We start from the raw sequence: 16,772 nt of genomic DNA, 5'->3' as shown, positions 1-16,772 counted from the left end.
ATACATGTATAAGTTTCTCTAAGATTTATCTCCAACATTAGAATAACTGGGTTATAGGGTAGGTAAATGTTCAGTCACAGGAGATAAATTATTTTCCAAAGTAGTTCTCTGCTTCTCTTACCTGGGTCTGTCTGTCCCCAAGTAGACTATGACTCCAGGACCACTGCTTAGCATTCGCCTGTGGCTCAAGGAGTAGGGCGCTGGTCCCATATGCCGGAGGTGGCGGGTTCAAACCCAGCCCTGGCCAAAAACCACAAAAAAAAAAATACCAGGCTGGATATCCAGAAGTACAAGGGCAGAAGCCTAGGCATCTGAGGCCTCGCAGCCTCAGCAAATGCTAACTACCGTGCAGAACAGCATACAGGGACTTTATGTCACTCATGGAGGCTGGTTAGGGTCCTACTCAGACCACCAGCTAAGCTCCCTGGAGCTCCATCTTCCTCACTTCACTTGATTTTGAGTAAGGAAGGTATTCCAAGGCACTCAATTACAATGCAAATCCCAAGAAAAGGCTTAACCTCAGCTAAAGTCCTTCTCAATTGACACCTCTAATACTCAAATAAGGATTAGCAGGAAAGGCACAAAGGACAAAAGGAGTTGAAGGAAGAGGAAAAGAGAAAATAAGAAGGAAAGTAGAAGAGCCACGAAGCCTTTAGGCATTCTGAAGTTATATACCCTTTTCTGCACAAGGGCAAATTTTTCAGGAAAAAAAATTTTTTTAATTAAAAAAATATGCAAGTGACCATGAACAATTTTTATATCCCGCCACTAAAGGTTACCTTCTTTTGGCTAAAGTTCCCAAAACAATGTCACTAGTAAGCAGTCAGTTAATGATGTAATGTTGCTTCTGAACACAGTGTGTAGTGAATCTCTCTGATGTTTAGGGAAGAGCTCTGAAGGATTGAGGGTGGGTCAAAGAACAGGTACCAGAGCTCAGCCACAGATTAGAAACAAGAACAAAAATGTGGACTATAACCAAACAAAATATCAGGAGATTCCTAGGTGTTTAGAAAGCAGGAGTTGCTATTCCAAAGGATGAGGAAGCCTGGTTATCTCCCGCAATCCCAACTGCTACATCTCTGAGTGCTCTCTTGTCACCCAGGAGCTTGCCAGATGAATGAAAAAAGGACAAAACACAGAAAAAATTATGACAGCTCTGTAGCAGAAGCAGCTTCCCCAGCCACGTTTAAGCAGCAGTGCTGTTGACAGCAGGAAGAATAATCAGAATTATTCAGCTCAGGAGAGCTTTCTCAATATAAGTAAGCAGATTATTTTGCATTGGCTTAACATTTTTAGTTACTTGCTCCTTAAATTAGATCATGGGCCATATGGAGAAACTAGGTAGGCTTGCTTGGGCCTGTTGGCTGCTTGAGACTGATCAGGGGAAACTTAACTTCAACTGTAACCAGCTGGTACAAAGGCCTAATGGCACTTGGACCAACATGAAGCCCCCAACTATAGCCCCAAATCTATGGAACTTCAACAATTTTATTAACTAAATGCTTCTTCCCAAGTTTACAGCTTAACGTGTGAGGCTATTCACTGGCTCCTTCTAGGGCCCTAAGGGGTCAGCAAACTGTAGCACGGGCTTGAAGACCGCAGGGGAAGGGTGGTAATAAGTGAGTTAGAACCTGCTGGTGCTCCACCAATTGGACAGCAAGACAGAAAAAACCCTACTTCCTACTACTGGAAACTGTGTAGAAAAACTCGAACAGGATGGAAACAGGATCCAGAGTACATCTCTGCCATTGGTCTCAGTTTCCAGTGCCTAACAGAGAATATATTCTTTGTCTTCCTACTTCAGGGAAAAGGTGACATTATGTCAGCCTATGCATTTTGCAGAAGTACATAGGCCCAAAATTGGCCATGAGGTTTGGTATTACCAGCTCCCCAACCTGGCAAGATGGGAAAAAAAAGAATGTGTCCATGAAAAGCCTTCGGAAGTGACTCAGGTCTTCCACCTGAACATCAATGCTGTATTGACTGGCCAGGAGCTCAATGGCGCCTTGCACCACATACTCATTCTGCAGGTGTGATAGTGAGCAGGTGGAATAGACAATGTGACCTCCTGGTTTGGTGGCAAGGATTCCAGCCCTGAAATCAGAAAGAGGCAGAAACAGTAAGCTTCCCAGCAGTAAAAGAGTAACATAAGCAGCTAAACCATGGACCAGGGAAGTATACTATGGGATGGTGGCTCGGTTAGGCAGGCTCTGAAGTCCCTTCCACAGCACTGTCTGAAAGTCATTCTTAGGGCGGAGAGTAGCTCAGCTATACTCCATGAGGTCTCCTCTAGGAGGTTTTCTTTCTTTCTTTTTTTTTTTTTTGAGACAGAGCCTCAAGCTGTCTCCCTGGGTAGATTGCTGGGGCATCACAGCTCACAGCAACCTCCAACTCCTGGGCTCAAGCGATTCTCCTGCCTCTGCCTCCCAAGTAGCTGGGACTATAGGCGCCTGCCACAATGCCCAGCTATTTTTTGGTTGCAGCTGACATTGTTGTTTGGTGGGCTCAGGCTGGATTTGAACCTGCCAGCTCAGGTGTATGTGGCTGGTACCTTAGCTGCTTGAGCCACAGGTGCCGAGCCATCTCTAGGAGGTTTTCTTAAAAGGATCCCCTAAGCTCTGACTTTGCTTAGGTACCAAACTGTCATGCTGGCTACAGACTGAGTCCTCATGCCAACCCTTCAGAGTCCTGAACTTAGTAGCTACTCACTAAAATAGTACGAGTGAATCTGTGCAAGCTACCCTGGTATGTATGTTCTACCAGATAGGGTTTGTATGTTCCAGGGAAGATCTCATGATTTCAGTCAAAGCAGATACCCCACCAGAAGACCCTCTATCGGTGATAGATGGTATTGGCAAGAACCTCCAGTTCCCCAGTTTCCTAGGTGACCAGACTAGAGTACTCTGGCATAAATCCCTAAGGGTTTTTTTTTTTTTTTTCTCCTGGCACCAGAGTTGACTTTTAATTTCTCCTAAAGCTGCTGAAGCAAAAATCATGATAAAACATTATTTCCTTTACAACTTCCCCGATGCAAAAACACACAACAAACATTATTTGTAGGAAAAAATGGTTTTGTACATAGGATGGGGAACAACATAAATTGAAAACTTACAGATAAGGGTTAGCTCTATCACTCATCTCTTTTAAAAAGTTTATATGAATATCTAGTCAAAACCAACAGGGTAGTGCCCCTTGAAATGTTATCTATACGGATTTCCAAGTAGACCACAGGACTATATACTATCTTAGAATGTCCTCAGAAAGCTCCAACATTGATCAGGTAACATAGTAAAAACCCCAGAGTCCTTTCTTTCAAACAGAAGAGGGAAAGACATAGGGACAAATAAGCTATTCAACTTCATCTTCTTTCCTTGTGGCTGTGGTTTCCTCTTCTTCCTCTTCCACTTCGGAAGCCTCTTTAACTTCCAAAGCCTCTCCGGCCAGAGTCTCACTTTCTTGCCCTCAGTAGAGTGCCATGGAGTCATAGCTCACAGCAACCTCAAACTCTTGGGCTCAAGTGATTCTATTGCCTCAGCCTCCTGAGTAGCTGGGACTACAGGAGCCCGCCACACACTTGGCTATTTTTTAGAGACCAGGTCTCGCTCTGGCTCAGGCTGGTCTTGAACCTGTGAGCTCAAGCAATCCACCTGCCTTGGCCTCTCAGAGTGCTAGGATTACAGGCACAATCTACCACACCCAGCCCCAAATTCCTAAGTTTTTATAAATCTATCACTCACGCAAGAAGTTGCACTTGTAGCACAGGCAACATCTGTCGCTCCTTCCTCCTTGACCGCTGAAAGATGTTGTTCTCCTCCTCATGAAGGGAGTGGCGGTCTATGGTACATGGCACATCCACCAGCACCTGTCCAGAATATTAAAGGGTAAAGTATTAAAGCTCCTTACAGGCTCTTCCTTCTCAGAAGAGAGCTGTTTTAGGTCTTTGGCCTGACAGGTTGGTGGAGTACTCCCTCTGCCCATCCCTCTATTGCAGAGTACCTAACAAAGCTTCTCATTTTAACCTGGTAAACAACTATGAAATAATGAGAGGAAAAACAGTATATTTCAGAATATTCATGTCTGATCAGAAAGCCAAAAATAAACAAATAGCTATAATTAATCGGTATCAACCTAAAAAGATGTATTAGTGCTTCAGGGCTCTGTCCTTAGCTACTTGAATGAAAACGTCCGATTTCCAGATGATACAATGCCCAGAACATAGCTAATATACTGAACAATAGAATCAGGATTCAAAATTATTCTAAGTTGAAACAACGTCAGATATAATATAGAAATGTTTTAAAGTGACAAATACAAAATTACTTACTCATTTACTGAGAGCCTACTCTGTGCAGACAGACAAATTTAAAAAGTTTCAAAAAAAGTAAAATCACTTATAGAAAAGATCTATAAATTTTTTTTTTTGTTTGTTTTTTTTGTTTTTGGCCGGGGCTAGGTATGAACCCGCCACCTCCAGCATATGGGACTGGCGCCCTACTCCTTGAGCCACAGGCACCGCCCAAGATCTATAAATTTTTAGTTACACAGAAACTCCAAGTAAATTAATAATGACCCAATTATTCAATATTCTAACGTATTCCTATGCTGCATGAATTGATATAATGCATGCAGAGTAAGAAAAATAACAATCACTTTTGTCTCAAGAACTGTGATGGAATGCTCTTCTCAAAAAAAAGGAACATTAACTAGGGATACTAAGAAAAGGGACATTGGGATATTCTAGAAATCACCTCATATAAGAAATTAGTATCTTGTTTCTAACAATTCTAGCAACTAGATATCCTGAAAACCATTATAATATAAAATACCTAAAAACCTGGATAAAAAAAATAATCTCTCTCTCTATATATTGTTTTTGTAGAGACAGAGTCTCATTTTACTACCCTCGGTAGAGTGCCGTGGTGTAACACGGCTCACAGCAACCTCCAGCTCTTGGGCTTATGCGATTCTCTTGCCTCAGCCTCCCGAGCAGCTGGGACTACAGGCACCCGCCACAACACCCGGCTATTTTTTTGTTGCAGTTTGGCGGGGGCTGGGTTTGAACCTGCCACCCTCAGTATATGGGGCCAGCGCCCTACTCACTGAGCCACAGGCGCTGCCCTATATGTATTTTTTTTTTTTGTAGAGACAGAGTCTCACTTTATGGCCCTCGGTAGAGTGCCGTGGCATCACATAGCTCACAGCAACCTCCAACTCCCAGGCTTAAGCGATTCTCTTGCCTCAGCCTCCTGAGTAGCTGGGACTACAGGCACCCGCCACAACGCCCAGCTATTTTTTTTGGTTGCAGTTCAGCCGGGGCTGGGTTTGAACCCACCACCCTCGGTATATGGGGCCGGCGCCTTACTGACTGAGCCACAGGCGCTGCCCCTATATTTTTTTTTTTAGACAGAGCCTCAAGCTGTCGCCGTGGGTAGAGTGCCGTGGCATCACAGCAACCTCCAACTCCTGGGCTCTAGCGATTCTCCTGTCTCCGCCTCCCAAGTAGCTGGGTCTACAGATACTCACCACAACACCCAACCATTTTTTCGGTTGCAGCGGTCATTGTTGTTTGGCGGGCCAGGCTGGATTCGAACCCACCAGCTCAGGTGTATGTGGCTGGCGCCTTAGCCACTTGAGCCACAGGCACTGAGCCAGATAAAATATATTTTTACAATATTTTAAAATGTAGAGCTCATGCAGAATCAGCAAAATCCTCAGAAGCCAAAGAGAATACAGGACAACAAACCCAGGGAGGTATGCGGGAGCTGAAGCTGCTGGCATCCATCTTTTACCAATCCTTAGTTAGCAAAAGCTGGGGACAACAGAAAACAGGGCACTGGGCTCAATTGAGGTGGGTGATTGGAATGGAAATCCATAGCAAAGCCAAATCCTCAAAGGGCTGCACACTTAGAGTAAACTGGGAAAAAAAAATCCAGCCTACAAAAGAAGACTAAAGAACGTGTCCAGATACGGCGCTCATAGCACAGTGATTATGGCGCCAGTCACATACACCTAAATTGGCGGGTTCAAACCCAGCCTGGGCCAGCTAAACAACAATGACAACTACAACAAAAACTAGCTGGGCGTTGTGGCGGGAGCCTGTAGTCCCAGCTACTTGGGAGGTTGAGGCAAGAGAGTCACTTAAGCCCAAGAGTTTGAGGTTGCTGTGAGCTGTGATGCAACAGCACTCTACCAAGGGCAACATAGTGAGACCCTGTCTCAAAAAAAAAAAAAATTGAATTGTGTGCCTAAAATGGATGGATTTTATATGTAAATTATACCTCAATAAAAGTGTTTTAAAAAAAAGTGTCCATTTTGGCTTTAACTCTGGGTAACAAAAAGAAAAAAGAGAAGTGTCCTTGAGAATTTTTTAATCACTCAGGTAGGGGATTCAAAATCATGCCTTCAAAAAAAGAAATAATAAGTTCATGAAGTAACGCATAATGTTAGTTAGCTCTCTTTACCCATTCTATAATATATACATAATTCAACACAACATGTACATAATCTAGACAATTTTGTCAATTAACAAAAAAAAATTTTTTTTGAGACAGAGCCTCAAGCTGTCACCCCGGGTAGAGTGCCGTAGCATCATAGCTCACAGTAACTTCCAACTTCTGGGCTCAACTGATTCTCTTGCCTCAGTCTCCTGAGTAGCTGGGACTACAGGTGCCCGCCACAATGCCCGGCTAATTTTTGGTTGCAGCCATCATCGTCGTTTGGCGGTCCCGGGCTGGATTCGAACCCGCCAGCTCAGGTGTATGTGGCTGGCGCCTTAACCACTTGAGCCGCAGGCGCTGAGCCCAATTAACAAAATTTTAAATCATGTCTGGATGATCCAGAGAACTCCATGTTGAAAGATTAATCATCTGGATCGATAGATTCTCCCAAGTACCTGACAAAAGCAAATGGAGCTTCAACCCAGGACAGAGTTGCACTTTGTCACCCGTGGTAGAGTGCTGTGCCATTATAGCTCACAACAACCTCAAATTCTTGAGCTCAGGCAATCCTCTTGTCTCAGCGTCCAGAGTAGCTGGGACTAAAGTTGCCTGCCACAACACCCGGCTATTTTTTTTAGAGATGGGGGTCCTGCTCTTGCCCAGGCTGCTCTCGAACTCCTGAGTTCAGGGGATCCTCCCACCTCAGCCTCCCAGAGTGCTAGGATTGTAGGTGTGAGCCACCTTGTCTGGCTAAAACCAGAGCTCTTACAATCAACTAGGTAATGATTTTTTTTTTTTTCAGTTTGTTATTATTTTATTTGCAGTTTTTGGCCGGGGCTGGGTTTGAACCCTCCACCTCCAGCGTATGGGGCCTGCGCCCTACTCCTTTCTTTGAGCCACAGGTGCCGACTAGGTAATGATCTTAAGCTGACAACAAAATTAGGTTTCTACTTACAGTAGAAGCACAATAGCTTGTTGCAGACCAACCTTCTGGCTGAGAACAACAACAAGTATTTAAAATATCTATCCAAAATCATCAGAAATCTACTGTGGAAGAAAGAACTTGAGGGGTAACATCCTAGAGAGAAGTATATGTAGGTAAGCCAGAGACATTCAGCTCTATTGTGACAACTGAGAAACTAAAAAAAACCCAGGAGTCTTTTTTTTGTTTGTTTTTTTTGGCCAGGGCTGGGTTTGAACCCGCCACCTCTGGCATACAGGACCGGCGCCCTACTCCTTGAGCCACAGGCGCCGCCCAAAACCCAGGAGTCTTATGGGGCTGAAAGAATAAAAACGAGTTCAGAGTCCCAGGCGTCCTCAAACGTTTTAAACAGGGGGCTGATTCACTGTCCCTCAGACCGTTGGAGGGCCAGACTATAGTTAAAAAAAAAAACTGTGAACAAATTTCTATGCACACTGCACATATCTTATTTTGAAGTAAAAAAACAAAAGGGGAACAAATATAATCACACCGCCTCATATGGCCTGCCGGCAGTTTGAGGACCCCTGAGGGGGCAGGAGGATCCTAGTAAACAAAACCTCATGCTTTGAGTTGGACCCCTGAAATTTAATACTCTAGGTATAGAAGTAAACTGGAAATAGAACAGTCCTCACCAAGTTCACTTATGAATCAGCCTAATTTCTGACTGAATTAAAATATGTTTTGATGTTAATTGACTGCCTGAAGCAAAAACAAATCCTTCCTAGAGGAAGATAACACCATTGATAGCCATGTTATTCAACCTTTTTTATCTCAAGGCACAATTGAACCTATAATTAAACTTCCACAGCACACTTACGTTATTTGATAAAAAAAAAAAAAAGAGTAAAAAAAAGAATATACTTACTGCACTTTGAACTTTTTTTTTTTGCAGTTTTTGGCCAGGGTTGGGTTTGAACCCGCCACCTCTGGCATATGGGGCCGGCGCCCTACTCCTTTGAGCCACAGGCACCGCCCCTGCACTTTGAACTTTTTAAAAAAATAATTTAATTAATGATCTTTAAAACTTTTCGTGGCTGACCTAAGATCCTCTCAGGACACACCAGTGTGCCATGGTACAATGGTTGAAAATCCCATCTATGGCCTCAGATCATCTCTAAATTTTTTTCATACATAATGTCCAGCATTCAAATAAAAAAATTACTAACTGACCAGGACACAAGACGAAATGACCAAAAACCAAGAGATAATAGAAGCAGACTCACATAATATTCAGATAGTAGAATCATCACAAATAGTGTTTGAAATAATTGCGATTAATGTATCCAAGAAGTTAGATGAAAAAATAGAAAATTATATAATTTCCCATTCTGCAGAACTATAAGACTGGAAAATACAATAACTGAAATTAAGGACCAAGAAGATATATTTAAGTCAAAATTATTATTATTATTTTTTTTTTTGTAGAGACAGAGTCTCACTTTATGGCCCTCGGTAGAGTGCCGTGGCCTCACACAGCTCACAGCAACCTCCAACTCCTGGGCTTAAGCGATTCTCTTGCCTCAGCCTCCAGAGTAGCTGGGACTACAGGTGCCCGCCACAACGCCCGGCTATTTTTTGGTTGCAGTTCCGCCGGGGCCGGGTTTGAACCTGCCACCCTCGGTAATGGGGCCGGCGCCTTACCGACTGAGCCACAGTCGCCGCCCAAGTCAAAATTATTAAATACAGCTGAGGACAGGACTGGCCAATCAGGCCAAAATACAAGGTGTCCCTACAGTCACCATAGATAAGGAAAATGGGAATTACAGTCAAATGGACATTTATATACAAAATACTCATTACAAAATTTTACAAAGAAGTGGCCAACAGGTAGAGAATATTTTATAAAATTATGTAATGAATATATTGTAAAAAAGGTAAATTTAGCTATAATTTCTCTTGTTCCCTATGTTTGGCGACTTTAAGGACATCCTGCAAAATAGCCAGATTGAATCATGAGGGAAAAAAGTATGAAAATATAGAAAAGAGCTTAATATATATATATGAGATATGTATGTTACTAATATACATGTAATTAAAAATAATAATAATAATAAAAATAGGCTCGGCTCCTGTAGCTCAAGCGGCTAAGGCGCCAGCCACATACAACTGAGCTGATGGGTTCGAATCCAGCCAGGGCCCACCAAACAACAATGACGGCTGCAACCAAACAATAACTGGGCGTTGTGGCAGGCGCCTGTAGTCCCAGCTACTTGGGAGGCTGAGGCAGGAGAATCGCTTAAGTCCAGGAATTGGAGGTTGCTGTGAGGTGTGATGCCACGGCACTCTACCCAGGGCGACAGCTTAAGGGTCTGTCTCAAAAAATAAATAAATTAATTAAATTAAAAAAAAAATATATATATATACATGTAATCAGAATTACATAATTATGAGATAAAAAGACTTGAAGGGCTAATGGTTGAGAACTGTCTAAAACTGATGACAAAATCAAGCCACAGATTCAAAAAGCATATGAACCTCAAACAGGAGCTACATAGACATATATCCTTTAAAGGAGATTTTATTTATTTATTTTTTTTTTTTTGTGGTTTTTGTTTTTTTTTGGCCGGGGCGGGTTTGAACCCGCCACCTCCGGCATATGGGACTGGCACCCTACTCCTTTAGCCACAGGCGCCACCCTATTTTTTTTTTATTAAATCATAGCTGTGTACATTATGCGATCATGGGGCACCACACTAAAGGAGATTTTTGTTTGTTTTTTGTTGTTGTTATTGTTTTGTTTTGAGATAGTTTCTCACTCTATGTGGTATTTTTTTTTTTTTTTTTCTTGTTTGGCAGGCCCGGGCTGGGTTCCAGAGACTCACCCAGACTGGAGCGCAGTGGCATCACCACAGCTCAGTACAACCTCAGATACTTGGGCTCAAGTGATCCTCCTGCTTCAGCCTCCTAAGTAGCTGAGATTACAGGCATGTGCCACCAAATTCAACGAATTTCTCTATTTTTAGTAGAGACAGGTTCTCACTCTGGTGAGGCTGGTCTCAAACTCCAGATCTCCAAGTGATCCTCCCACCTTGGCCTCCCAGATTACTAGTTTCTTTTGTTTTTGAGACAGAGTCTCACTCTGACCTCCCAGCTAGAGTGCTGTGACATCATGCCGTGGCATCACACCTCACAGCAACTTCAAACTCCTGGATTCAAGTGATCCTCTTGCCTCAGCCTCCTGAGTTGCTGGGACCACAGTTGCACACCACCAAGCATGGCTAGTTTTTCTATTTTTTTTAGTAGAGACGGGTTCTCTCTTGCTCTTACGCAGACTAGTCTCGAACTCCTGAGCTTAAACAATCCACCTCCTCAGCCTCCCTGAGTGCTAGAATTATAGGCATGAGCCACCTTGCCTGGCCCCAGAGTGCTAACTTTAAAGGAGTTTTTTCTACGCAAGCTATAGCCCTGGGTAGAGTGCCGTGGCATCATAGCTCACAGCAACCTCCGACTCCTGGGCTTAAGCGATTCTCTTGCTTCAGCCTCCAAGTCTCTGGGACTACAGGCGCCCACCACAACACCCAGCTATTTTTTGGTTGTAGTTGTCATTGTTGTTTTGGCATGCCTGGGCCGGATTTGAACCCACCAGCTATGGTGTATGTGGCTGACACCTTAGCTGCTTGAGCTATAGGCACCACCTAAAGGAGTTTTAATAAGACTTAAGACAGCTCAGTGCCTGTAGCTCAGCGGCTAGGGCACCAGCCACATACACGGGAGCTGGCAGGTTTGAACCCAGCCCAGGCCTGTCAAACAACAATGACAACTACAACCAAAAAAAAAAAAAAAAAAAAGCCAGGTGTTGTGGCAGGTGCCTGTAGTCCCAGCTACTCGGAGAGACCGAGGCAAGAAAATTGCTTAAGCCCAAGAGTTAGAGGTTGCTGTGAGCTGTGACGCCACAGCACTCTACCAAGGATGACATAGTGAAACTCAGTCTCAAAAACAAAACAAAACAAAATTTAAGACTTATAACCAATGGGTGGCACATGTGGCTCAGTGAGTAGGGCGCCGGCCCCATATACCGAGGGTGGCAGGTTCAAACGCGGCCCCAGCCAAACTGCAACAAAAAAATAGCCAGGCATTGTGGTGGGCGCCTGTAGTCCTAGCTACTCGGGAGGCTGAGGCAAGTGAATAGCCTAAGCCCAGGAGTTGGAGGTTGTTGTGAGCTGTGTGATGCCACAGCACTCCACCGAGGGTGATAAAGTGAGACTCTGTCTATACAAAAAAAAAAAAGACTTATAACCAACTTCTTTTTTTTGAGACAGAGTCTCAACCTGTTGCCCTGGGCAGAGTGCCGTGGTGTCATAGCTCATAGCAACCTCCAACTCTTGGGCTCAAGCAATCCTCTTGCCTTAGTTTTTCTATTTTTAATAGAGATGAGGTCTCACTTTTGCTCAGGCTGGTCTCAAACGCATGAGCTCAAGCTATCCACCTGCCTCAGCCTCCCAGAGTGCTAGGATTACAGCTGTAAGCCACTGTGACACGCCCAGTAACCAACTTCTTAATAGAATCTTTTTTTCCAAAAAAAAAAAAAAAGAAGAAGTTACAAAGGACCAAAAATAGTGAAGAGAAATATTTATTTATTTTTTTGAGACACAGTCTCAATTTGTTGCCCTTGGTAGAGTACTGTGGCTCACAGCAACCTCAAACTCTTTTTTTTTTTTTTTGCAGTTTTTGGCCGGGCCTAGGTTTGAACCTGCCACCTCCGACATATGGGGCTGGCGCCCTACTCCTTTGAGCCACAGGCGCCGCCCTAACCTCAAACTCTTGAGCTCAAGCAATTCTCTTGTCTCAGCCTCCCAAGTATCTGGGACTCTAGGTGCCCACCACAACACCCAGCTATTTTTAGAGATGAGGTTTTGCTCTGGCTCAGGCTGGTCTTGAATTCTCGAGCTCAGGCAATCCACCCACCTCGGCCTCCCAGAGCGCTAGGATTACAGGCATGAGCCACAGTGCCTGGCCATATTTTTTCTTTTTAGAGACAAGTTCTCATTCTCTTACCCAGGCTGCAGTGCATTCACAGCTCACTGCATCCTCAAGCTCCTGGGCTCAAGCAGTCCTCTTGCTTTAACCTCCTGAGTAGTGAGGACTACAGGCACATGTTACTATGATTGGCTAATTTTTTATCTTTTTTAGAGATGGGATCTTACTATATTTCCTGGGTTGGTCTTGAACACCTGACCTCAAGTGATCCTCTGGTCTTGGCCTCCCAAAATTCTGGGATTATAGGTATGAGCCAACGTGCCTGCCACTAAGAGAAATCTGAAGAAAAACAAAGTTGGAGGATTTACTATACCAGATGACAAGCCTTATTACAAAACTACCATAATAAAGACAAAATAGTTTCTTGAAAAGAAAGACAAATAGGCCAACAGAACAGAGTCCAGAAACAGACCCATATATACATAGATACTTGATTTATGCAAAGGTGACACTGCAGAGCCGTGGGAAATCAATAATCTTCAACGATTGGTACAGGGCCCACTAGATATGATTTTTTTTTTTTTTTGTAGAGACAGAGTCTCACTTTATGGCCCTTGGTAGAGTGCCGTGGCCTCACACAGCTCACAGCAACCTCCAACTCCTGGGCTTAAGCGATTCTCCTGCCTCAGCCTCCCGAGTAGCTGGGACTACAGGCACCCGCCACAACGCCCGGCTATTTTTTTGTTGCAGTTTGGCCAGGGCCGAGTTTGAACCCGCCACCCTCGGTATATGGGGCCGGCGCCCTAACGACTGAGCCACAGGCGCCGCCCCTAGATATGATTTTTTTGTATCCTTATTTTATCATACATAAAAATCAATTTCGAATGAGATCTAAATGAAAAAAGTAAAACAAAAACATTTCTGGAAGATAACATAGAATATCTTCACTGCCTTAAGACAGACAAAGGTATCTCAAATAAGTCCCCACAGTGCTAACCAGATACGAATTAGAGTAAATTAAAATTAAGAATTTATGGGCAGTGCCTGTGGCTCAGTGAGTGAGTAGGGTGTCAGCCCCATATACCAAGGGTGGCGGGTTCAAACCCGGACCCAGCCAAACTGCAACAAAAAAATAGCCGGGCGTTGTGGTGGGCGCCTGTAGTCCCAGCTACTCAGGAGGCTGAGGCAAGAGAACTGCCTAAGTCCAGGAGTTGGAGGTTGCTGTGAGCTGTGTGACACCACGGCACTCTACCAAAGGCGATAAAGTGAGACTGTGTCTCTACAAAAAAATAAAATAAATAAAAAATTAAGAATTTATGTGTTTTCAATAAATATATTCATAAAAGACTCATTCTTGGAATACAGAAAGAACTTTTTACACACCAGCAAGAAAAAAACAGACAATTCAAAAGAAAAAAAATGGGCAAATGACTTGCATTCTCATTACAAAATGAAAGGTCAGTAAACACATGAAAAGTTATCCAAAGTCATTAATCAACACTGAAATGAACATTGAAACCACAATGTAATACCATAATGTACCCATCGGTATGGCTAAAATGGGGGAAAATTGTATATATTGATGATGTTGTGAACAACTAGAATTTTCACCCACACTAGTTGGAAAGTAAACCAACATAATCACTTGGAAAACCATTTGATAAGGAGTTGGAGGTTGCTGTGAGCTGTGTGACGCCACGGCACTCTACCGAGGGCAATAAAGTGAAACTCCGTTTCTACAAAAAAAAAAAAAAAAAAAAAAACCATTTGATAATATTGACTAAAGCAGAACATAAAGGCCAGGAGCAGTGGCTCATGCCTATAATCTTAATGCTCTGGGAGGCTGAGGCAGGTGGATTGCCTGAGCTCATGAGTTCAAGACCATCATGAGCAAGAGCGAGCAAGACCCCTGTCTCTAAAAATAGCTGGGTGTTGTGGTGGGCTCCTATAGTCCTAGCTACTCGGGAAGCAGAAATAAGAGGATCGCGCGAGCCTAAGAGTTTAAAGTTGCTGTGAGCTATGACGCACGGCACTCTACCAAGGACCACCAAGTGAGACCCTGTCTCAAAATAAATAAATAAATAATTAAAGCTGAACATATACATACCCAGTAATTGAACAAAATGTGTATATAAGTGTACCAAAATACAAAAAAACCCCATAAGAACGTTTATAGCAGTGTTGTACAGACCAAAATGGAAAAAACTCAATTGTCTGTTATGGGTAAAATGGACAAATAAATTGTTTTATATGCGTACCATGGGATACAATACAGCAACAACAATGAATGAATTGCTGCAGGCATTAACATGGATAAATCTCACAAACATAACAGTGAGACAAAAAGTCAGACACAGAAGAGCACACACAGTATGATTATATTAGTATAAAGTTCAAAAACCCATAGTTTTGCCTAAATAAATTTCACAACCATAATAGTTAGAAAAAAAAAGTCAGACACAAAAGTGTATATACTACATGATTATATTTATATAGCATCCAAAACATTAAATATGAAATAAATAAGAAAAAAATTAAAATCCAAAACATGCATGGTTTTAGAAGTGAGGACAATGATTATCCCTAGGAAGGAGGGTAAAAATCTTTTTTTTTTTTTCTTTTAGACAGTCTCACTTTTATCGCCCTCGGTAGAGTGCCATGGCATCACAGCTCATAGCAACTTCCCACTCCTGGGTTTAGGCGATTCTCTTGCATCAGCCTCCCAAGTAGCTGGGACTACAGGTGCTTGCCACAACGCCTGGCTATTTATTTTTTCAGTTTGGCCAGGGCCAGGTTCAAACCCACCACCCTCGGTATGTGGGGCCAGCGCCCTAACCCATAGGTGCTGCCCAATGTTATATTTCTTAAAAGGGTGATAATGTGTTTTTCACTATAAGATAATTCTTTAGGGGCCAGGCATGGTAGCTCACACATATAATTCTAGCACTCTGGGAGACCTAGGAGGATGGATTGCTTGAGCTCACAGATTCAAGACCAGCCTGAGCAAGAACGAAACCCCATCTCTAAAAACAGCGGCAGGTACCTGTCGTCCCAGCTATTCAGGAGGCTGAGGCAAAAGGATCTCTTGAGCCCAGGCATTTGAGGTTGCTGTGAGCTATGACACCACAGCACTCTATGCAGGGGGACAAAGTGAGACTCTGTCTCAAAAAAAGCTCGGCACACATAGCACAGTGGTTATGGAGTCAGCCACATACACCAAGGCTAGTGGGTTCGAACCCAGCCCGGGCCTGCTAAACAACAATGATAACTGCAAGAAAAAATAGCCAGACATTGTGGAGGGTGCCTACAGTCCCAGCTACTTGGGAGGCTAAAGCAAGACAATCGCTTAAGCCCAAGAGTTTGAGGTCGCTGTGAGCTGGCACCATGGCACTCTACCAAGGGCGACATAGTGAGACTCTGTCTCAAAACAAAAAAAAAGACAATTCTTTAGACAATGCACTTATGATATCACATCTGTGTTATACTCCATAGAGAAGTTGTTAGGAAATTATAACAAGTAACACAAATAACCACAAAACTTAAAAAGGAAAAAAGTTTCCTTGAGCAATCAGCAGAAACACCAAGCAGGAGAATTAAATCTCCTCTCTTCAGAGGTACACTAAAGGAAAAAAAAAAAGAATTAATCCCCCCCACAGGTATTTTTTCCTCTAGAATAAGTGATGCAATAGTAAACAGGGAGGAAACAGTAGAACAAGAAGTTTGATTCGTGACTGTGAACAATAGTTTTAGTATAGGAATTATCCAATGTAGAATTAAAATATAAGCCTTCCTAAATAGCAACAAATTAAAACAAAAACAAGCAGAGCACAGTGGCTCACGACTGTAATCCTAGCACTTTGAGAGGCCACAGTGGGATGATCACTTGAGGCCAGGGGTTAGAGATCATCCTGAGCAAGACCAAAACCCCCATCTCTACAAAAAAACAGAAAAATCAACCAGGCATAATGGTATTATAGTCCCAACTACTCCAGAGGCTAAGGAGGATCACTTGAGCCCAGCCCATTCAAGGCTGAAGTGAGCTGTGATGATGCCACTGTACTCTAGCCTGGGGATAGAGTGATACACTAAGAAAAAAAAATTAGGAAAAAAAAAAAAAAAAAAACATACCAGGTGCAGTGACCAATCCTTATAATCCCAGCACTTTGAGAGGCCAGGGCAGGAGCATTGCTTAAGGACAGGGGTCAGATCAGGTACGACAACATAGCAAGATCCTTTCTCTACCCCCCCAAAAAAGCCAGGCACCTGTAGTCCCAGCCACTCAAAGAGACTGAGGTAAAAGGATCACTTGAGTGCAGGAGTTCAAGGTTACAGTGAGCTACAATTATGCCAACACACTCCAGCATCCTAGCTTGAACAACAAAGCAAGACCCCAACACAAGCAAAAAGAAAGAAAAAAAGAAAGTGATTAAACAAGA

General features: G+C 43.2%; 1 protein-coding gene across 2 annotated transcripts in view; it reads right to left on the bottom strand.

The window, feature by feature from the left end:
* Window positions 1–1,478: 1,478 nt before the first annotated feature.
* The window catches only part of NSUN4 (NOP2/Sun RNA methyltransferase 4), a 42,828-nt gene continuing 27,534 nt past the window's right edge, over window positions 1,479–16,772 (bottom strand). For both annotated transcript variants that reach the window (XM_053577164.1, XM_053577165.1), the window contains 2 exons: window positions 3,738–3,862; window positions 1,479–2,094 (listed from right to left, as the gene is read on the bottom strand). In XM_053577164.1, the coding sequence (XP_053433139.1) occupies window positions 1,818–2,094; window positions 3,738–3,862 (402 nt within the window). In that variant the 3' untranslated portion in view covers window positions 1,479–1,817. The remainder of the gene's footprint in view (window positions 2,095–3,737; window positions 3,863–16,772) is intronic.

Source organism: Nycticebus coucang, chromosome 22, assembly GCF_027406575.1.
Source record: "Nycticebus coucang isolate mNycCou1 chromosome 22, mNycCou1.pri, whole genome shotgun sequence".
In the NCBI taxonomy this organism is placed as follows: Eukaryota; Metazoa; Chordata; class Mammalia; order Primates; family Lorisidae; genus Nycticebus; species Nycticebus coucang.
The sequence above is the reverse complement of the archived record's forward strand: the minus strand, read 5'-3'. Positions and strand labels throughout refer to the sequence as shown.